Source organism: Thalassophryne amazonica, chromosome 2, assembly GCF_902500255.1.
Source record: "Thalassophryne amazonica chromosome 2, fThaAma1.1, whole genome shotgun sequence".
NCBI lineage: Eukaryota > Metazoa > Chordata > Actinopteri > Batrachoidiformes > Batrachoididae > Thalassophryne > Thalassophryne amazonica.
In genome coordinates this window covers 10,298,515-10,321,993 of record NC_047104.1, presented here as the reverse complement: position 1 = coordinate 10,321,993, position 23,479 = coordinate 10,298,515, and the positions used below count along the sequence as shown (strand labels likewise).

At 40.2% G+C, this 23,479-nt stretch overlaps 1 protein-coding gene across 1 annotated transcript in view; it reads right to left on the bottom strand.

The window, feature by feature from the left end:
- Positions 1-3,444: 3,444 nt before the first annotated feature.
- tshz3b (teashirt zinc finger homeobox 3b) overlaps positions 3,445-23,479 on the bottom strand; it is a 126,019-nt gene continuing 105,984 nt past the window's right edge. Inside the window, exon 3 of the mRNA XM_034183584.1 lies at positions 3,445-8,708. Within this exon, the coding sequence (XP_034039475.1) occupies positions 5,083-8,708 (3,626 nt within the window). The 3' untranslated portion in view covers positions 3,445-5,082. The remainder of the gene's footprint in view (positions 8,709-23,479) is intronic.

Genomic DNA, 23,479 nt, shown 5'->3' with positions numbered 1-23,479 from the left:
ATTTGCGCCCCCTGTTGTGGGTCCGTGTACCTACACTTTCCCAACAGGTAGTGGTACCATGAGTGAAATGTGTAGTGTTTTTAATGTCTTCTTCCACTGCCTTTGTTTGTCAAATTAAAAGAACCTGTTTACAGCATTTCCTAAAATATCAGTGACAATATTACAGTGTTATTCTATGAATAAGCAGATTCTGGACCTCCCCCAACAAAATTTTCTGGATCAGTTCCTGTTTTTATACGTGAATGTTCTTCATAAGTAAAAGGAAGATGGTGAATATAATATCTCACATTCTGAGAGTCTGTTCTAAGATCACAAACCACTATGTAAAGGTTTTTGAAACAATGTTGAATGTTTTCTGACAAGTGCATAACATTGAGTTACAAACCAAGATAATAAACCCATTTAAATGATATTTTTTGTGTCATTTTTTTAAAGTAAATTTCACTCATTTTTTTTTTCAGTTAGTCTTCAGATAGCTGAGGTTTTTTTTTTTGTTGTTGTTTTTTTGGTGGCAATCCATCTATGATGAGGAAGTTTGTTTCTTGAGCAATTCCTGGATGGGATATCTACATCCTAGGTTGATCCAGAGATGCCTGTGCGTGGGTTTGTTTGACAAGCTAATTTTGTTGCACACTGGCAAACACATGGTCCTTGACAGATCCTTAGCCTGGTCTGATGGCTGGGAAATCCCAGGAGATCAGGCTCTGAGGATATGCTGTAGCCTTCATTCACCTTCAAAAACGTTACGTGACAAGCCATCACCTCCGTTGCCTGAACCGCTATTGAAGACTTCTTTTTTCACCACAGCCTAGTAAGTGGTCTCATATTCAAGGTTCCTGTTGGGCCTTCATGGTTTCTATAGGAGCCACAGGGCACACAACGCCCCCACTGTATTTCACTCCAATAGGCAATCCCCTTCTTGATCAGTTACAAAGGTGAGAATCATTCAGTCAACAACAGTAATCAGAACATAATGCTCATTGTGAGAAAATGCATTTATAATCAAATTAGAGCTTCTTGTTTCTTTAGAGATGTAATGGAGAACATTTTTTTAAATTTCCTTATGGTGATTAGTAAACTCATTGTATGTGAACCATTACTCCATAAACCTGACAGACTCCAAAGATAATGCTTTTTTTTCCTCAAGTCTTCATTCTGTCTCCTTCATCCATATCGTATTGCTGTGCAGCACGTATTATCAGATTGATAGTGGTATGGTTCCCATTTAATCACCGCTCTGGACAGGAAAATATAGGAATAAATAAGCACTTGAAAGGACCCGCTCAGGTTGTCAGCATTGCTGTCATCTCCCATGAAGCCTAAACAAATATGTCTGCCAAGTTTCTTACCTTACGGGGAGTCGTCACAAAACGGACGTCAGAGGTAATTATCGGCCGGGAGATATGGAATGTTAAACTTATGTGTGTTTGTGTGTTTTCACACATGAGGGAGGTGAGTGATAACTCTGCTGTTCTCAAGTTGCCTGAATATTAACAATAAATGGATGAGCTGCACAGATTGAATCTATAGAAGAATGCATGGATGCACAAACATGGAGATGCTGCTCATATCTCTATAGTGGAGCTATGATTCAAATTTAAATATGTGCATTTGTTTATTTACAGCTCTAATATTTTCAATTACATGCAGGCAAATGACTTGCATTGTGTTTCTTTGCAACTGACAGCTCTTAGGCTTCTGTTTAAGCTGACATCACACAGGATGGCCAACACAAAGAGAAACTCATCCCATAGGAAATGCAAGTCTTCCTGACCAAACCTCACGGTGTCCAGGTTCAGCTGTAGAGTTTTGGATACATTCAAACCCCAGAGTCATTATGTTGCATTGCCAAACTGAACAATTCCATTTTGATTGTTCCTTGCGATTAGCAGATCATGCATAGAATAGTAGGAATTGGTCAGTGAGTAAGTCTGTAATTTTTTTTGATTATCTCCATAAAAACAACTGCATATTCAGCTCTTAAATTTTGGGTTCTGTTATATCAAAGTTACACTATTGTAAAACTCAGACGGCAATCTTACTGCCACGAGGAAAAAAAAAGTGTTTGCCTGATGAGTGCAGTGAATCATGTTACTGTCGGAGACCAATTGCAAGGAGTTCTTATGACCAGCTGGTCAGATGGAGGTTGAGCATGCAGTAAAATCAACCTCCATGCAACCAGAAAGCTGATTATACAGGTTGCCTGGTGTGAGGTATCCTGTCCCCAAAGGTCTGTGGTCCAACTCAGACTGAGTACGCAAAGGTTGTGAACAATCACGATCTAATTTATAAATACAGAAATATTGCCCACACATTGCAGTCAACTGGAGTCAGTCTGCAACATGTTGCAAACAATATATATATATATATATATATATATATATATATATATATATATATATATATATATAAGCAATGCGCGGATCAGCTCTTAGATCATCTAAATCCACTTGTAATCCTGACATTGCTGCAAGCAGTGCTGACCTACGTGCTGCTCTGTGACTGAAATGTACAGGTGGCTGTCCATGGTGCTGAAACTTGGAAAGTCGTACAAATCAAGGTTCAAATCAAAGCATGTGCCTGCCTACATGCACAACCAGAGCATATGTGAATGTGTTTTAAATATAGTCATACACTTTTGAGTGGGAGAGCTGTTTTCCTGACTGGCTTATTGTTGAACCTACATGTAGACACTTGATAACTTGCACAACGTGTGGCGCAGTATTGATAAAGAATGGAAGAACACGGTGAGAATGTGGTAATTCACGTGGTGCAATGTGATTGTGAGACTGACTTAGTTGTGGTGGGCTTGTGAAATAACCACTTTAAAATGTTTGCTTCTTAACCAAGCAACAGCGGTTACTAGAGGTCACTGTTGCTTGTTTAAAAGTGGTTATTTTCTAAAACTTAAATACCACACAAATCCACACAAATTTTGTGTAAATGCGGCTAAAGGAGATACTTCTTCTCTCTCTCTCTGTCTAAATATATGTAGTTTTTTAGTTTCATGTAGTTTAAATGAGCTAGTTTGTGAGTTTCTTGCATTTCCAAAGCTTCGGCCTGGTTGCCATTATACACCACTGTTCTCCATCTCTTTCTTTAAGTCAAACGTTTTTATATTTGCAAGCAAAAAGAGCCTGACTATCTTAGCAAGTGGCCCAAGTTAAACCTCATAACTGTTTGCTTCCTTGTAGGTTTTCGGCCATTCCAGAAGAAAGTTAAGCTTAAGTCGCTGTGACAAAGAAAGAGGTAAGTGGAAGATCCCAACAATGATGGTGTGTGTGTTTGTCTCCCACACGGCCCTGCTGCTGCCACTCACTGTAAACTAGTCTGCAGCTCGTCACAGACAGACGCTGACACACTCCCAGTCTAATGTGCTCATTAGGGAGCGCGCTGCACACACATAATTGATAGCCATGACACACATGATGCACGCACACATTATTGCAAAAAACAGGTTCCTTTTTTAATGCTGCAGTAGAAAACAAGGTTATATGAAGTCATATAATGGGGGTTCATTGTCAAGAACAACAACAACAGAAAACGCAATAATCAAATGAAAAGACGCCACAGACTGCAGAACCATATCTGTGCTGTTTACATGCCGATATTTTACACGTAAAGATTTTTTTATTTTTTCTGTTTTTTTGTCAGTTCTCTACACTGGCAGCTGTCAATTACTTCAAATTAACTGCCAAACATGTAGCAGGGCTTGTCACTCAGGAGGTTAGTGTAACCATGGTTACCTTTCATATTCCAAAAAGATAAATCTGCAGTGTGGAATCGTCGAGTAATTAGACAGGAAAAAAAAGGCATTCAACAATATGAAACAACCAAGAGTGCTTATAAATAACAGATTACACATGAAAATTCTTCGTAAAGTAACGTCTTCTTTTTTGTACAGCCTTTAATATCTTTGTTGGGTTCACGCAGTGTCTGGTAAAAAATGAATCTTTAACCCTTTGAGCACGAGTTGGGAGTAAAAAGATTCGCCCGTTGCCTTTTTGTCTCCTCCCCCCTTTTTGTATCATTTGATTAAATAACACATTTATAAAACTATTGTGCAAAACAATTTTATTAATGTCTTCATATACTGTGCACCAGCAGATAGTCATAATCCTTTTAAATTAAAAATATAGAAATGATGCATAATTTAGACAGGAATTAGTTTCTATGTTTTTATATACATATTTTACACAGACCTGAATTAATAAAGGTCCCTGATCAACCAAAGTAAAAGACGTAAGATTTATCCCCCACCCCTTTTATTAATCAAATTTCTAAGATGTTTATGTATAGATTGTGAGCATTTTTTCAGACAAACATTAAAGCTCGAGATGAAAACTTTGCACTGAAAAAAGAATCTCCTTTGGAATAAGGATTAAGACTCGTTCTTGTCAACAGTCTAAATTACAGCCTCAAATCTCGTGTCAGTAGAGTTCAGGTGTGGAAGTGCATTGACGTACTCAGAGGGTTAAATTTATGGCGCTGACTGCAGCACAAATACATTATAGAAAATATCAGTGAAAGAGAGTTTAAAAAATAAAATAAAATTATGGAAAGTGCAGCAAATTTATCTAGAAAATGTTAAACTGAACAGTTCCGTTATGCATGCAGCTTAATCACACTGTGATGCCAAAACAAAACAAAAAATATATAAAGCAACTTAATTCCATTTACACACATTTTTTAAATACAGATTACTTCATTTACGGATGTCTTCTTTAAAAGTTTGTGTATTTTCTCAATCACTGCAGCCCCAGTTTGCACATTTTGAGAAACTTACTCTGTTCTTGTCGAAGACGTGCACTCAGTGGAAGAAAATAGTGTTTGGGCTACAGTTTGCCGGCCTCGACTCTCAAACGAAATAAAAGAAACTGGTAGAAAAGCAACAAACAAAAATAACAGTATAAATAAACAGCATGTGCTAAAACTCAAAGCAGTAGTTGTATGCCATCTCTGTGCAGTTCTGTCACATTACTGGTCTCTTCTTTCAAAGAAACATCTGTCAAAGGCTAAAGAGTGACAGAACAAGAAAGAGTAAGACATTATGAAAGAGTGCAATGTTGTCCACAGCCAGTGCTACTGCTTCTCCAGTTCGGATACGTACATGAGATGGTCCTCAGGGGACTTCCCATGAGTCTTGCTGAGGTGAAGCTTGACCGCATGCTTACTTGCAAAAGTCCGGTTGCACAGCTTGCACTGGTACATGGCCCCGTTGTCGTCGTCATCAGGGGAGGGAGACAGGGACTCAGCTGATGGCAGGGAGGTGCTTAAGGATGAAGGCAGGGAAATGGGTAAGGAGGAGGGTAGTGGATGGCTGGACGGGTGAAGACTGGAGAGCAGTTTTTCAGACAGTCCTTTAGTGTGACGTTGATGGTGGTGTTGCTGAGATATGTGACTGAGCAGCTGCTCTCCAGAAAGCTTGGCAAGGTCACGCAAACGGAAGCCCAAGTGAGACTCCAAGTGGCTGACGTAAGTGGATGGCGAACGGATCTGAGAGGAGCAGTCACTACAAAAGAACACCGGGTGGCCAGAATCCAAGTTCTTTAAGAACTTAGTGCCACCGGTTCTCCTCAGCTGGTACTTCACATTTGCCAGCCAGTGTGATATTGTAGTCATCGATAGGCCAGTAAAACGGGAGATGTGCATTCTCTCCTGTGGGCTCAGGTCCGACATAATGTACTTGCCATCGTTTGTTTGTCTGAGACTGGATGCAAACTGAGCCTGGAGAATGAGGAGGTGCTGAGGGTTCCAGTTTGATTGGCGGCCTTTACGTTTCTGGGCTGGTGAAACATCTTCGGTCTCCTCCTGTGTTGAACCTTCAATGTCGGAGCGTTCGGACAGGCTGGTGGGTGTGGATGACTTTGAGACCACTTGGCTTTCTGTCAGGTTCCTCAGCATGTCAGAGATGTCTGAAAGGGCATTCTCCCGTAGAGGGGAGGTGGACATAAAGGAAGCTATGGCAGCTGAGGCTTTCGTCATAGTCACTGTGGAAGAGGGGGAAACTGAAGATGGTGTGGATGTGGTGGAAGAGAGAGCCGCTGAAACCAAAGAACCACTGCTGCTGGTTTTGTCCACACTTTTGCCTTTGGTGAGGTCTATGGGTTGGTCGTTGTTTAGGTGTTGCTGATAGAAGTATCGGTCCAGCTGGTCATTGCTGGGCTTTTTGGTCTGTGCTGGTGTAGAGGCAGCCACTGCTGCCTTCTCTGCCAGGCTGTTGCTCATCTTGAACAGCATGCTCATAGGGTCAAGTGACGGCAGGGCAGGCTTGGCAGCCTTCCCCAGGTGGATGTTCATGACGGACTGCAGTGCACTAAGAGGATTGATAAATGGCTGCTCAGGAGGAGGATGGTCTGTGATGATGGCTGTGTTGCCACACAGGGAGGTAGGAAGGGGTGATGCCACAGCAGTGGATTCCACTCCATTCTCAGACTCCTTTACTGTTAAATCTCCATTTGAATCTCTGTGATTGGCTCTACTTCCATCTCCTACTACTTTTTCCAGGTCATCTTTACTCTCAGGGGTTTTACAGTCCACTGCTCTGTTTTCTTTGGGGGACTCTCCTCGGACTGAATCTCCGGTTTCGCTGTTACAAGAGGAGGAAGTAGTATGTATCACAGGGGGTGTTCTTATTACTGCACTGGGCTCTCTCATTTTCTCCTCTACCTTTGCCACTTTCTCTGTTACCTTCTTAACCAGTTCCTCCATGGCATGAAAGTTGTTCTTGGGTAGTGGAGAGGTCTGGCAGCTGGGAGGGGAAATCAAAGGCTGATTTTTGCCAGTAGGGGAAATGATCTCCCCACCAGGGAACATGTATTTGAGAGGTGAGCACTTCCCAGAGTTCCCTAAAGAAAGCTTCATTATGTTCGGTAGCTGGTAGGCAGCATGGATGCTAGGATATCCACCCCAACTTGGAGCGCCATTTTGGGCTTTGTTGATTGCTGTTGTCACTGTGTTCTCTAGGGATTTAAGGATGTCAAGACCCCCTTTAGGACTATCATCCAGATCCTCCTCGGTCAGATAAGTATATTTTGAAGAAATATCAAACTTCTCTTCAGCTTCTTCCTCATTTGCTACCTTCTTCTCCTTGTTACCTTTGCTACCATTGTTAGTAATGGCTTCTTTCGTGCATTCTTCCTCCTTCTCCTCCTTTTTAATCTCCACAACCATTGCGGCAGGAGAAATGCTGCTCGGAGGAGGCACTGGGGCAGGCGGTGGCGAGAATGTTGTAGCAGCCAGTGGAACTGACTGAACCTTTTCTTCAGTTGATGAATTGGATAAGGGGGCTGAGGTGCATGACTCAATAATGGGTTTCCCCTTCTTGATGGCAGAGTTGGTGACCTTAATAAAGTGTCCAGTCACCATCATGTGAGCGGTCAGCTCTTGCAGTGTATCGTGAGAGCTTCCACACTCCATGCATTTGAGGATCTGTGACTTTCGAGATTCAAATTGCCAGGCATAGCTGGCACCATTCTGGTGTCCATAGCGATTGTTTGGCGTAATGTAAGGGTTGGTAGTCTTCTGGAGTATATCGTTAGAGTCACTGAGGGAGGTTAGCTTAGGTGTGGTGCCCCCGTTCGAGTCAGGTGAGCTTGGTATATCTATATCAATAGGGGCTCTCTTTCGAGCAGAAGAGATGATCTTAGCTGCCACTGGTGTAACAGGCTCTTTCAGAGGCACTTTCTGATAGTGTTTTGTCTTAATCATATGGACGCTTAAATCCTGGAGGGACTCAAAGGAGTGCCCACAGTACATGCACTTCAGCACTTTCTGTGCATCCTCCTTCCCCTCCATTTCTAGCAAAGAACGTTTTCTGGGTTTAGACCACCGTTTAGCACCCTCACCATCTGTTTCATGGTTATCATCACGGTAGTGACCCGTTTCGTTCATGTGCACTGTCAGCTCCACCAGCGTATCGTACGCCGCACTGCAGTCCTTGCAGCGGAACTTGCTTGCACCTGTGAATATGGAGCCGTACAGCTTGGAGCTCTGCCGGTAGAGCTGCACAGTACTAAAAAGGTTAGGTTCTGTAGATGGTGTGGACACAGCCACTGTGGGATGCTGAACCAGACCCAGTCGGTTGTGGTGGTTTTGAGAGGCCTGCTGAAGGGTTTTAGCAATCGCTGTCTGGTGCCAGTCATAACCTCCGCTTCCACAACTGCTGCTACTGCTGCTGCTACTGCTGCTGCTGTGACTACGAGGGGGTTTTTCTGCAGGTGGCTGGCTCAGATTCAGATTCAGTGTGCACCAATAGGAGTTGGTGAGAAAAGACGTGTAAATGGCCTTCATCTTCTCCAGACTGTCAGCCACAGACCCAGTAGTTGCTAACATGGCATCATCTCCACTTGACGGGGCCGTGGAGTTGGCAGCAGCCATCATGGCAGAAGAGGAAGACAGAGAAATTACATTTGTGGCATCTTTAGATAGAAGGACATCGTCCTCATTTTTCAGTGAGGAGCTCTCAAAGTCAGACATCCTGTCACTGGTTTCACTCAGGTGTGACTCACTGTCCAACTCCTGACCGGAAAAGTCAGCAGCATTAGGGGAGTCATGGAAACCAGTGAATTCTGGCCTGTCCTTGAGAAGGAAGTCTTTGTCCTGACACATGAACTTGGCAGCAGGTTCCTCCCCTTCCTGGGCTGAGTCTTCCCCATCCAGATCTTCATCCAGTAGGGCTGCTTCCTTTTCATCTTCAGGGACATAGGCTGTGCAGACAGAAAACCAGAACACAGAAAGATTAGTTACATTCACACTGACATAAATACACCAGACTTCCTCTGCTTTTAAACAATAACGGAAGAGATCTTCTCAAAATACAATCTCTATCATAATTCACTAAGGCCCACATCTGTTATATGTTACTCCTTCTGGCGATAAATTCAAAAAATGCACATAGTTCATCCTTTTTTTAAGTTAACACTTAAAATTACATTTTAAAAATGTGAAGTCACGTTTTTCTTTACAAGATTGTATCCAAATATGTGAATCACATTAGAACTTCTATTGTTCACAGTGGAAGCAGCTCATGCTAATGTTAGCACTGCATTATGTGATGCTAGCAAGTTTTCATGCTAATGCTAACCCATCCTGGGAGGTAATGTTCAAGGGGTTAAAGTTGTGGGTTTCTGGCCAGATGAACCTTGGTTAAAGTATTTTAGGACCCTTGGGCAAGGTCTTTAATCCTCAATTTGCTTCCTGTGTGTAGTGAGCACATTGCATGGCAGCACCCTGACATTATCTGACACTGAGCACGTTGACCATAAAAGTAGTATATAAATGCAGACTTTTGACATTTACCAATAACATAGCATTGCTTGATGCTAGCACATTTTAAAGCTGACTATAGTCCCTGATTGAGTTTTCATACTAAACTTAGCCCATACTCTGCGAGATCTCAGTAATATTGAGAAATGCATTGAGACACTCTGATCGGGCTTCACTTTAACCACTGCACACGGACAACACCTTAACATCGCAACATAAAACTATTTTTATATTGTGCCTAAAACCTTCGGGAATATATTCTCTGGGCTTTTAGACGTTGTAATTGCATTTATTTTATGTAAACATGTGAGAATCACAGTCTGTCTCTCCATTATTTTCAATGGGAGCTGCTGTGAGCTACGCTCGCTTCCTGATCATGTCGTTCTGGGAGAAAGTGAAGTTTGCTCTTTAACGTCTTGATTATTGTTCTTTACAACACTGTCCTCTTTGTTCCAGACTAATAATATGTCTGAAATTTGGTTTCCGTTTATTAAATTCCACACAGATTAAACGTAGCAGACACGGATTATTTGTTATAATTGCATGCAGTTTCTTATTAATGTGACGAAAAGCATAAAAAAATTATATTTTTGTAGTATAATATTCATTTACAATTGTCATCATGTGGATTCTCTGTTATTTTGACTGCAGCAACTCTCTGGAGCGCAAGGGATTATGGGATACGTGAAAACCCTGGATTAACATCACATTAGCATTGCTAATGTTAGCATGTATGTATTTATGTTAGCATGCATGTAAGTATGCATTTTTTCAACACAATATCAATCCCGCAGTGGAGTCACTCAGCTCATGCTAACATTAGCCACTTAACATTGGACTTAACACCAAGCTAGCACGAAGCCAATATCACATCAGTTACATAACAACTGTAACTTTGTAAAAATAAGGAAGCATTTCTGCAACACAATGACATCATTGACCAATTATGAACTGCAACTGGATTAAATTGATATAATTTAGAAGATGTTTCTGTATTTTGCCACTAACTACTCAAAATAAAGTGAAATGATTCAACACATTACGGTGAAATTTAATGGCTGAAATCATAATAAAGTATATTCTATTTATCAACTCATTTTATAAACACTGTGACTAAAGAAATCAATGAAACTAGTTTGCTATTATTTGGGATATTTTTTATAGAGTTCAATAATTCAACTTAATACACTTAGAATTTTTTTTTTTTTTTTTTTTTTTTTTTTTTTTTTTATTGTGGAGGATTTTCTGCTTGATTGGAGTGGGTTTAACCACAGGGATTGTGCTGATACACTAATATCTGTTGACATTCACAGCCGGTGTCTTTCTTTTCTAAATTTACTTATTTATTTATTTTACCTTGTCACTGTTTTCAAATTCGAATCAAGTTGCCACCTCTTCCCGTTCTATCCCTCTATGTCCCTCCCACCCCAGCAAGGTCTTTGTTCTTCACTGCAGAAAATCTGACACAGCCCGAAAGAGACGAAGGATGGAAACAGAACGATGTGTGTGTGTGTGTGTGTGTGTGTGGGGCGGGGGGGATTCCTCTTCAAACAGAACTTGCCACCTTATTCTTCTCAAGGGGCAACAGCTTGAAATTAAAACTAAATTTGAAATTAATGAAGCACATTCTGGCGGTGGCATTCGTTTCTGAAGTAATAAATTACTTGTATCAACCTCGGAGACAGCGGTTCCTGTCTGTCAATTAATATGTCTTACGCTTCTTCTGCAGACTCTAATGCATTCCCTAACAGACACACTCGCCATTTAAATTAAGCATGCATTTTCACTCATTACACCGCTCAGCCCTCACCTCCTCGTAAATAAAAATTAATGTATGTATGTTTGCCTGCGACAAATCTCTCCCCGCAAAACCCATTTGCTTCAATTACCAAAGATTAGAAAAAGTTGAGAGTTATTATTTACAGTTTAGCTTCAGGAGCGGGCTGGAGGCTTTCCATTTATATTCAAATGGCTGTAGTTTAAGAATAATACAATGGAAATGACACAAAGATGTATCACGACAAATCACATTTCTGCTTCTTTGTACATCTATGAATGTTTTCTTTTGTTAATGAGTCTATCAGAGAAGTAAAACACAGTAAGATGAAAACGGCTGCACGCTCGCGGTGTGATTGAAGCTGGACTTCTCAATAACGACGGATGCACATGGACGCACACACAAGCACACGTTTTCCCTCCTTTAAGCAATTACATCTGCAAAGAGGATGAGCCCAGATGAGCCACGGCGGTGATGTACCGAGCTTTCCATTCTGCAGTAGGGCTGCAACAAACGATTATTTGGATCATCGATGAATCTGATGGGGTTTCGACATGATTAATCGATTAATTGGATTAGCGGGGAATTTTTTTTAAATGTGCCAGGGAAACAATTTTTCTCTCCTTCCATCACTTTATTTAACAACAGAACATTATTTGAAAACTTAAAATACTTGAAAATCAACAAATCATCAAATGTCCCTTGGCTGTTGAAATAAAGAACAAAAATAATTCTTTCAAATGGCATTGCTTTATCAAAGTGCTGAGTTGCCATAAAACAACATTGAAACATATAAATGTTATAAAATATATGGTGAAAAAAGAGGTATTTTTGTTGCTGCAAATGAGCAATTAGCATAACCAGTTAACCATAAAACCTAAATCAAAACTGTAGCCTGACTCATTATATGTGCAACATTCTCTGTATAACTTGTAAACTATGTGGTCATTTCACAATGACACATGTGACTCATGTCTCTTTCTCTAAAATTGTATTGTAGCATTATTAGTTATTATTACTATCATTATCATTGCTATTATTATTAATATATAAATAAAATAAATAAAAAAATATAATTTGTAATACATTTGGCTCTTTTACGAAAACAAATGCTGAGCCATTAATTATTATACAGAAAACAAATACACAAACATGCTGAAATGCCAGCAGCTTAATGCTAACTTTAACACTGCAAACGCCATAGGCATGCTAACGCATTAGCATCGGCGTTAGCATAAAATACATCTATCAACTGTTTCAGAAGACCATAACAGGTCAGTTTAACATAAAAAAGATAAATATTTTTTTTCTCTCAAAAATTCTTGAAAGGTTAGTTGTAAAACAGCTAACTGATCATCTGCAGAGGAATGGTCTATTTGAAGAGTTTCAGTCAGGTTTCAGAATTCATCATAGTACAGAAACAGCATTAGTGAAGGTTACAAATGATCTTCTTATGGCCTCAGACAGTGGACTCATCTCTGTGCTTGTTCTGTTAGACCTCAGTGCTGCTTTTGATACTGCTGACCATAAAATTTTATTACAGAGATTAGAGCATGCCATAGGTATTAAAGGCACTGCGCTGCGGTGGTTTGAATCATATTTATCTAATAGATTACAATTTGTTCATGTAAATGGGGAATCTTCTTCACAGACTAAAGTTAATTATGGAGTTCTACAAGGTTCTGTGCTAGGACCAATTTTATTCACTTTATACATGCTTCCCTTAGGCAGTATTATTAGACGGTATTGCTTAAATTTTCATTGTTAAGCAGATGATACCCAGCTTTATCTATCCATGAAGCCAGAGGACACACACCAATTAGCTAAACTGCAGGATTGTCTTACAGACATAAAGACATGGATGACCTCTAATTTCCTGCTTTTAAACTCAGATAAAACTGAAGTTATTGTACATGGCCCCACAAATCTTAGAAACATGGTGTCTAACCAGATCCTTACTCTGGATGGCATTACCCTGACCTCTAGTAATACTGTGAGAAATCTTGGAGTCATTTTTGATCAGGATATGTCATTCAATGCGCATATTAAACAAATATGTAGGACTGCTTTTTTGCATTTACGCAATAGCTCTAAAATTAGAAAGGTCTTGTCTCAGAGTGATGCTGAAAAATTAATTCATGCATTTATTTCCTCTAGGCTGGACTATTGTAATTCATTATTATCAGGTTGTCCTAAAAGTTCCCTGAAAAGCCTACAGTTAATTCAAAATGCTGCAGCTAGAGTACTAACAGGGACTAGAAGGAGAGAGCATATCTCACCCATATTGGCCTCTCTTCATTGGCTTCCTGTTAATTCTAGAATAGAATTTAAAATTCTTCTTCTTACTTAAAAGGTTTTGAATAATCAGGTCCCATCTTATCTTAGGGACCTCATAGTACCATATCACCCCAATAGAGCGCTTCGCTCTCAGACTGCAGGCTTACTTGTAGTTCCTAGGGTTTGTAAGAGTAGAATGGGAGGCAGAGCCTTCAGCTTTCAGGCTCCTCTCCTGTGGAACCAGCTCCCAATTCAGATCAGGGAGACAGACACCCTCTCTACTTTTAAGATTAGGATTAAAACTTTCCTTTTTGCTAAAGCTTATAGTTAGGGCTGGATCAGGTGACCCTGAACCATCCCTTAGTTATGCTGTTATAGACTTAGACTGCTGGGGGGTTCCCATGATGCACTGAGTGTTTCTTTCTCTTTTTGCTCTGTATGCACCACTCTGCATTTAATCATTAGTGATTGATCTCTGCTCCCCTCCACAGCATGTCTTTTCCCTGGTTCTCTCCCTCAGCCCCAACCAGTCCCAGCAGAAGACTGCCCCTCCCTGAGCCTGGTTCTGCTGGAGGTTTCTTCCTGTTAAAAGGGAGTTTTTCCTTCCCACTGTCGCCAAGTGCTTGCTCACAGGGGGTCGTTTTGACCGTTGGGGTTTTTACGTAATTATTGTATGGCCTTGCCTTACAATATAAAGCGCCTTGGGGCAACTGTTTGTTATGATTTGGCGCTATATAAATAAAATTGATTTGATTTGATTTGATTTAAATTAGTTGACAACTATTTTAATAATCGATTTTAATCGATTAACTCGATTAGTTGTTTCAGCTCTATTCTGCAGTAAACCATCGTTCATCTCACCGGGCTGGAATCAGGCTGTGAAGTGGTCATGAACAACGTCCACCACAGTCGCAGACACACAAATGACATAGAGCCACAATGGAAAAACACATTACTGCCTTCCAAAATTTCAAACTTTTATTCCTATCATCCAGACTGACATTGAGTTTACTTAAATGAATGAATTAATGAATTTATTTGGCACACAGACGCAACAATAACAACAAAAACTCATAAATAGGACAATTTACCAGTGAACCTGTGTGACTATAAGGGTGTCGGCAGAAGCAAAAGCTTCAGGAATAAGCTCACTTGAAAGGTGAATGAGCACGAGCCAAACCGAATCAGGCATGTTAAAAAAAAGTATTCGTGCCACATCTGGAGGGGAATAAGTATTGCGGACGACAGCCATCCGAATACCCAGACTATGCTCCGCCCCAACCAACCTGATTTGTGCATGTGCCATGTGCATGATCCTCCGAACGCAGTACAGATGTACATGGAACACATTAGGATTACCCAGACAACTGTCAAAATGCAGTGAGAACATGACAAATGCACATTACATGTCACAAATGCCATTTTCACTCGTCCAATTGTTTAGTATGCAGTCAGACTGCAGTCAGATGGTACTTTGACTGGTGCTTGATAGTTTTTGCACTTTGTCTGCACCACAATCGCTTTGAACGTGCAAAACAGTCAAAGCGGCCACACGACTGTGCCTGTGACTGTTTAGACTGCACTCAGAATGGTATTCAACGGCCACAAATCCACCTCAACACCTCCCAAATTTGAGTCAAATTTTCATTCGGATTCAGGCTCATGACTCCAGCTAGTGACCTAAAGCGATGACTGTATGTCTTTGATACTAGGTCTTTTCAGAGCATCCTTATATACCACTGCAACGACTTTGCATCAAATGGACAGTTAAATAGGGAGAAGTGCATTAAACATATTGGAACATCAGCTTCGAGATTCTGACCATGTGGCTCTTTTCTGAGAATATGATGGAGCATGCAGGTATTTCAGTGTTGAGGCCAAGAAAACACCTACACTTCACCTGGCTGCAGCAGAAAGGCAGGGAGCCTTGGTGGTTGCCATCCACCTGACCTGACCTGAGGCATTTGAAAATTGCTCTTGGAGGTGCATTTGTGTGCAAAAATGTGAAGCTGACAGGAGATGATTATTTGTTCTGCAATGTTCAAGTTTCCATGCGTACAGTGCAGCTTCATGTGAAACTGTGTTTCACCACCACACTGCCAACAAATCACTCAGATCATTTCACACTTCTAATTGCACCACAACGCTAAAATTACACAATGTAAAAACATAAAAAAACAGATTATTTGTTGTGATGACTTACTGATCCCAAAACTGTTATATTCTACAACACCCTGATTTTATTCAAGTTGCTCATGAATTTGGGAAAAAGGTGGAAGTGATGTAAAGTGAATAAATATATAAATATAATATCAAACATATAAAAGTGGCCTGTGGTCAAAAATGGTGATGGTTAAATGTTTACTGTGGTGTTCTTGTGACCAGAACATCTATGGTTCAAATCCCCAACAGACTTGAAAATCACAGAGGGCCGGTGCGCAGGATCCTTGAGCGCCTTGCATGGCAGTACTGTGACATGCGAGTAAATGTGAGGCATCACTGTAAAGCGCTTTGGTCATAAAAGCGCTACACAAATGCAGTCCAATACCAAAAAAATGCCCCGCAGGATGCTTTAAATAAATCAAAACTGTGCAAAATGTATGATGTGAATGCCCTGAATTAGAGCCCGACCGATATATCGGCCAGCCGATATTATCAGCTGATATAAGCCCTTTTCAAAGTACTCACTAGCGGCCGAAATTCTGCCGATACAACGCCGATAATTTCTCATAAATAGTTATAAATAATAAATAAATAATAATCAGTTACTGAAATAATGATTGTGTCAGCAATGTAAAATGTCCTTGCACCGTTTGCCCACTAGATGACTCCATTCAACTGAGAGCTGCTTACACCCATGCTTAAATGTGTTCATCACCAGGTTCGCCATCACACTGCACTGATCGGCTGACAAAACCATACAAGTAAGTTCATAAGGATGTTGTTTGTAATAACTTTTCGATTACATTCACCCCACATTTCTCCCGTTTCAGTTCAACTCAGTTTTGATTAACTCAGTTTATGTAGTAATGTGTCAAATGTGCTTCACTGAGTCAGTCACGCTTTTTATTAAGCCCATGTTGTGTAGACCTTATTTCTAGCATGAAAAACTTTCGTTTACTGCTAAGAGGTTGAAACATTCAGATTCCCTGGGAATTACTGCAGTTCGCCATTAACCCTCTGGGGCCGACGCCGTCGTATATGACAGCTGGGACCAAACTTTACTAAATTGTAAATAACTTTTTAATGATATAAGATAGAAACTTACTTTTTTTTATTTGCTGAAAACTTAACTTTGCGGACTTTCGAGCCACTGTCGGCCATCTTGGTACTCCTCATAGAACGTGTGATGACGTGTGCAATGTGAGTGTCCAATCGGAATTGGTTCTCCGTCACATGGTTTCCAAAATCCAATTGTAGGGCAGATTTACCTCATGTGATATGGCAAAGATCGTTTTCAGGAGTGATATCTTACTAGTTGTCCCATTTGAATAGCTCCCTAACTGCTCCAATTGCATTTTTGCATTTTTTGAACTTGAAAATTCTTCTCTGTTATAAAGTTAATCAATATGAGGACAAAGCTTCAGCTTTTAGCTCATACCTTTTTTCGCTAAGGTCCAAAAAAGAACATTTTATTCATTTTAAAAAAATAATAAAAATATTGGCTGATTTATCGGCTATTGGCAAATCAGCTGATTTATCGATTATCGACATTTTTTCCATCCAAATATCGTTATCGGCATTGGCCTCAAAAAAATCCATATCGTTCAGGCTCTACCCTGAATGATGAGTTGCCAGATGAAGACATCCAAAAACATACATGATAGGACACTTAAAAAAAAGCCCCCCTCAAAATTATATCTGCTGTTTGTTGTAATCCAGGTCTGAGTGAGTCCGACATGACCTGCCAGCCTCATCGCACCTCAAACATTGATGACTCACACTTCTCCCGAAGACCTGCAAGTTGTGCGTGTTTGTGTTTGTGTGTCTCACTGCAGCAGCTCAGAGAGGAGTACCTGTCATTGTCAGACCCCCGGTTGCCAACGGCAATGATACAAAACTGCCGTGGGATACACAGAGACACCAGGAGCCCACTGACACACACACACACACACACACACACACACACACACACACACACACACACACACACACACACACACACACACACACACACACACACACACATATATATATTCATACTGTACTGCTGCTTCTGAACAACTCTTTGCCTTCAGGCAGTCTCAGGAGCTCCTCAGTTCAACGTGCAGCTCACTTCAGCGTTCAGTCTAAGGAGCTAAAACGATCCATTTCAAATGTGTTGCCACACATTAAAAACTGTTGTGTGTGATTTGAAATTTGGCATCACATGACCTCCATCCAAACTGTGTGAGCAACTGCTGCTTGATGTTCATGTTACTGAACTGAAACTAAAAATCTGAATACATTTCAACTACACAATTTAACATTTGTGGATGAACTATACGCACACGCACACACACACACACACACCTCCTCCTTCCTCTCTGTCTCCGAGACACTTCCACGACGCAGTCGCACGTACGCACAGCAGCGCAGACCCACATGTACGCACCATCTGTTCTGAATCAGCCAAAACGACAGCTGTTTAAAAAGAACAATGCTCTGGCTCAGGAAGCAGCCGAACGCAGCAGCCCGGCACACTCTCATCAGTGGCCAACATTAATGTGAAATTGCCTTAAAATCGCCAATTAGCAACCTTTATGTGATAATAAAACTGTGGCTATTTGTGGAAAGCATGCGATATGTGCAGGCACATCACAGAAGGACTCTGTGCACCAGCAGAAGCACATATTCACTGAATAAAACCTCACTGTCTGTCTGCAAGCAGAACTGGATCTTGAACTTCTCTGAGTCCTTTAAAGAAGACTGTGGCCTGATAAACTGATGGAAAGACATTTATTACCCTGCTGCACTAACTGTTTACATCAGTTTCACTGCCTGTCTTACTGTGACAGAAATCTTTCTGAATGCAGCCGAAATTAGTCTGAGGAGCAACTTTTATTTGAAAACCTGGATATCTTCTTATCTGCTGGAAGAGGGAAGCCATCATGTGACTGTCCTTTCTGATGTGCATAAGATGTCACAATGATCAGTAAGTACTTTTGAATTTTCTGGAAGGATTATTTGGTCATTTGGTCAGGAATGAGTGGGTAACAAAGTTTGCCACAGATACAGATTATTGTGTAACATTCTCCTTTTTAATTTACTTTCTTTATTCCCTTAGGGTCAGAGTGGACATACAGAATGTACTTCCTGTGTCCATGTGTGCATAAGCCTTACTTGAAAAATTTGCAGAACTGATCCACTCACACCCACCACCACCAAATCATAAATGAGTGTATTATAAACCAGTTCAAATTAGAGACGAATCAGGTTTCACCAAAACCCTCTAAGGACTGCTCATATTACTGAACTGCTCATATTATTATCTCCTGCTGGAAAATACAGTATTTATTTATGATGATCAGTTCAACTCGCTACTTTGGTGTGCATCTGGTTAAGAATCCAAGGGCCTCATGTATATAACAGTAGATAGGACACTAAAAGAATGCGTAAAAGTCAAAAATGACATACAAAAAAAAGATCAGACATATAACATTGTTCTTACACAAATCTGTAAGCAAAATCATTTTTGTGAACTGATGTATCTTCCTCATATTGCATGCTCTACATGCCCATATTCACCAAGAAATGGTCAATGCAGAACACCTCAAGAATAATAAAACAGATACATGAAGCCCGAAACATGAACTTATTATGGCAACAGAGAGGAAGAGCTGGAAAAGAAATATTTCTGAAACTGAAATAGAGGGGCTTGTTTGTGATCACAACAGTGGATTAAAAAAAAAATAAACATAAAATGCTGTGAATGGCAAGAAATGGTGAGGAGGGGGTTTGATACATGTAGTTTTGAATGCCAACCATTCAGTGATGGTGCAGGCTGTTTCTGCTTAATTTTAACATTGCAATCCCTTCTGGATAAGACTTCAAAAAGCTTTAACAAGCTCACCACAAGAACCAGCATAAAACGTTCCTAATAACAGAATAACTGGCCAATTATTTATCATTAGTTGTTCCAGAATCCTTTGCACTGCTGTGATGTCTTTATTAAGATAAAATCTCTTCTCATAAAATTTGAGGAGCAAATATAACATGGGCCCATTTTTGATAAAAAAAAAAAAAAAAATGCATGAATGAAATTATGGCAAACAGGACTTTATCCAAATGATGGTGATAATCCACGTATTTAACACCACAGACATATTTCAATTTCAGTAACTGTGGTACAATTTTTAAATGTGAGGTTTGATGTCAGCTTATATATTTCACAATTAAATAGTCCCTTTGGAATAACGATGACTCGGTATCACCTCCAACAATGTTGTTTTTTTTTTTTTGTATGATACAGTAGATGTATATGTTTAATTTTATTAAATGTAGGCATTATGACCCACTCGCACACTGCATCATTATACATATTTTAACCCTCTCCACAATGTTTGTATGTATGGGTCACAGTTTGCATATATATATATATATATATATACATATATAGCCATATGGTTTGTTTCAATCATGATTCAACTTTTGCTGGGCCTATGAACAAAATTTAAAACTGATATATAGTTTGAAGTCCGCACTTTCAACACATATTCAAATGGAAACTCAGAATGTGGTGGATTTGATGGGACAACCTCTTAATTTGATCATATGATTCTGACATGTCTCTGCGTCAAACTACTCCAGAGGGTTAATAAATCACAATGTGTGCATTAAAATTGGCATGCACCATTTACGTCCCGTGTTGCACGTACATATAAGTTCTAAACAAGGCCCTAGGACTGTTGCAGTGAAATATACTGTATATCTTATTGTGATGACCTCAGCTAATTTGCAGCAAACATCCATTCATGTCGGAAGAATCCAACATTATGAGGATTGCTCAGCCTTGTGGGAGTATCTCTGTCTCATGATCTCTATTACTTACTTAAAAAGCCATCACTTGACCCAGCTATCTTAGCTAATTATAGGCCAATCTCCAACCTTCCTTTTCTCTCAAAAATTCTTGAAAGGGTAGTTGTAAAACAGCTAACTGATCATCTGCAGAGGAATGGTCTATTTGAAGAGTTCCAGTCAGGTTTTAGAATTCATCATAGTACAGAAACAGCATTAGTGAAGGTTACAAATGATCTTTTTATGGCCTCGGACAGTGGACTCATCTCTGTGCTTGTTCTGTTAGACCTCAGTGCTGCTTTTGATACTGTTGACCATAAAATTTTATTACAGAGATTAGAGCATGCCATAGGTATTAAAGGCACTGCGCTGCAGTGGTTTGAATCATATTTGTCTAATAGATTACAATTTGTTCATGTAAATGGGGAATCTTCTTCACAGACTAAAGTTAATTATGGAGTTCCACAAGGTTCTGTGCTAGGACCAATTTTATTCACTTTATACATGCTTCCCTTAGGCAGTTTTATTAGACGGTATTGCTTAAAATTTTAAGATGATACCCAGCTTTATCTATCCATGAAGCCAGAGGACACACACCAATTAGCTAAACTGCAGGATTGTCTTACAGACATAAAGACATGGATGACCTCTAATTTCCTGCTTTTAAACTCAGATAAAACTGAAGTTATTGTACTTGGCCCCACAAATCTTAGAAACATGGTGTCTAACCAGATCCTTACTCTGGATGGCATTATCCTGACCTCTGGTAATACTGTGAGAAATCTTGGTGTCATTTTTGATCAGGATATGTCATTCAAAGCGCATATTAAACAAATATGTAGGACTGCTTTTTTGCATTTACGCAATATCTCTAAAATTAGAAAGGTCTTGTCTCAGAGTGATGCTGAAAAACTAATTCATGCATTTATTTCCTCTAGGCTGGACTATTGTAATTCATTATTATCAGGTTGTCCTAAAAGTTCCCTAAAAAGCCTTCAGTTAATTCAAAATGCTGCAGCTAGAGTACTGGCGGGGACTAGAAGGAGAGAGCATATCTCACCCATATTGGCCTCTCTTCATTGGCTTCCTGTTAATTCTAGAATAGAATTTAAAATTCTTCTTCTTACTTATAAGGTTTTGAATAATCAGGTCCCATCTTATCTTAGGGACCTCGTAGTACCATATCACCCCAATAGAGCGCTTCGCTCTCGACTGCAGGCTTACGTGTAGTTCCTAGGGTTTGTAAGAGTAGAATGGGAGGCAGAGCCTTCAGCTTTCAGGCTCCTCTCCTGTGGAACCAGCTCCCAATTCAGATCAGGGAGACAGACACCCTCTCTACTTTTAAGATTAGGCTTAAAACTTTCCTTTTTACTAAAGCTTATAGTTAGGGCTGGATCAGGTGACCCTGAACCATCCCTTAGTTATGCTGCTATAGATGTAGACTGCTGGGGGGTTCCCATGATGCACTGTTTCTTTCTCTTTTTGCTCTGTATGCACCACTCTGCATTTAATCATTAGTGATCGATCTCTGCTCCCCTCCACAGCATGTCTTTTCCCTGGTTCTCTCCCTCAGCCCCAACCAGTCCCAGCAGAAGACTGCCCCTCCCTGAGCCTGGTTCTGCTGGAGGTTTCTTCCTGTTAAAAGGGAGTTTTTCCTTCCCATTGTAGCCAAGTGCTTGCTCACAGGGGGTCATTTTGACCGTTGGGGTTTTACATAATTATTGTATGGCCTTGCCTTACAATATAAAGCGCCTTGGGGCAACTGTTTGTTGTGATTTGGCGCTATATAAAAAAAAATTTGATTGATTGATTGATTGATCTCTATCACCTGAAAAATGAAGGAGGATGTCAAGTGATCACCTGTCACAGTTACAGTACTATAATGACCATGTATCAGGTTTGTGACACCTTTGGGATACCAGAAAACAGTAACTTTATGACACTATAAAGACAACTGTGGCTGAATTTTTATCAGTCAGGTTCTCTACCAGAGGCCTGGGAGTTTGAGGGTTTGGTGCAGTAGCTTCTCTCTTCCTAGAACTGCACTCACTTGAGGTCTCTTGCCAGAGACCTCTGATGCTGTGCCTGGAATCTGCTGGAGCCACTCTTCCAGTTTGGGGGTTACAGCTCCTATTGCTCCTATTACCACTGGGACCACTTTGGATTTCCAAATCTGCTCCAATTGCTCCTTCAGCTATATATATAGGTCATAGGTCGTGAGGCGGCATACACCCTGGACAGGACGCCAGTCTGTTGCAGGGCCACATATAGACAGACACGTTCACACTCGCACACACACCTACAGACAATTTCAAGTTTCCAGTTCACCTAACCTGCATGTCTTTTGATGTGGGAGGAAGCCAAAGCACCTGGAGGAAACCCACACAAACACATGGTGAACACGCAAACGCCACACAGAAAGGTCACAGGTGGGAATCAAACCCATGACCTTCTTGCTGTGAGGCAACAGTGCAGCCTTGGTGGTGTATGTTATTTTCAGAGTGATGTTTCAGGAGCTCCCACATCTGAAGCTTTGTGAATAAAAGTTCTGATTTCTGTGATTGACCTTGTGAATAAAAGAAGTGATTATTGAAGCAAGACTGAGGCCACTCTTTGAAAAAGCTTTTGTTTTCACCTTCATACATAAAAAATCAACTAAAAAGGATTCTGACTTCCTATTCAATGTCATCAATTTAACATGATTTAAGCATAAAATTATATGAGATGAGAAATTACAAAGATACTACAATTTTAAATGTTGCTATAGTTTATACTAAAAACAAATTTAAAGAGAATTTGTAGCTGGAGTTAATGTGTTTTTGCAGTGTGTCTTCAGATATTATATCAAAAAATGGATTTCAGCCAAATTTTCTCGAAAAAGTGTTTCATTTGAGAAGCGATTATTCTCAAAATTGAACCTATTTTGCCGTTTCTTTGTTTTGTAATATTGCCAAATAAGTTTTGCTTTGATTCTTTGTTTTGCGTTCTTACCTTATAACATCACAAAGTTATCTCTGACTGGCCTGCTGGTAATTAGTGGAGACAACAAGGATCAGCCTTCATAACCCCTTTCTGACCTGCTAACGTGTGTTTGGAATTGTTTTGCATTTCACTTTTTCTCACAATGCAATTAGTGGGCTTAATGTCACTATGTCACTGAAG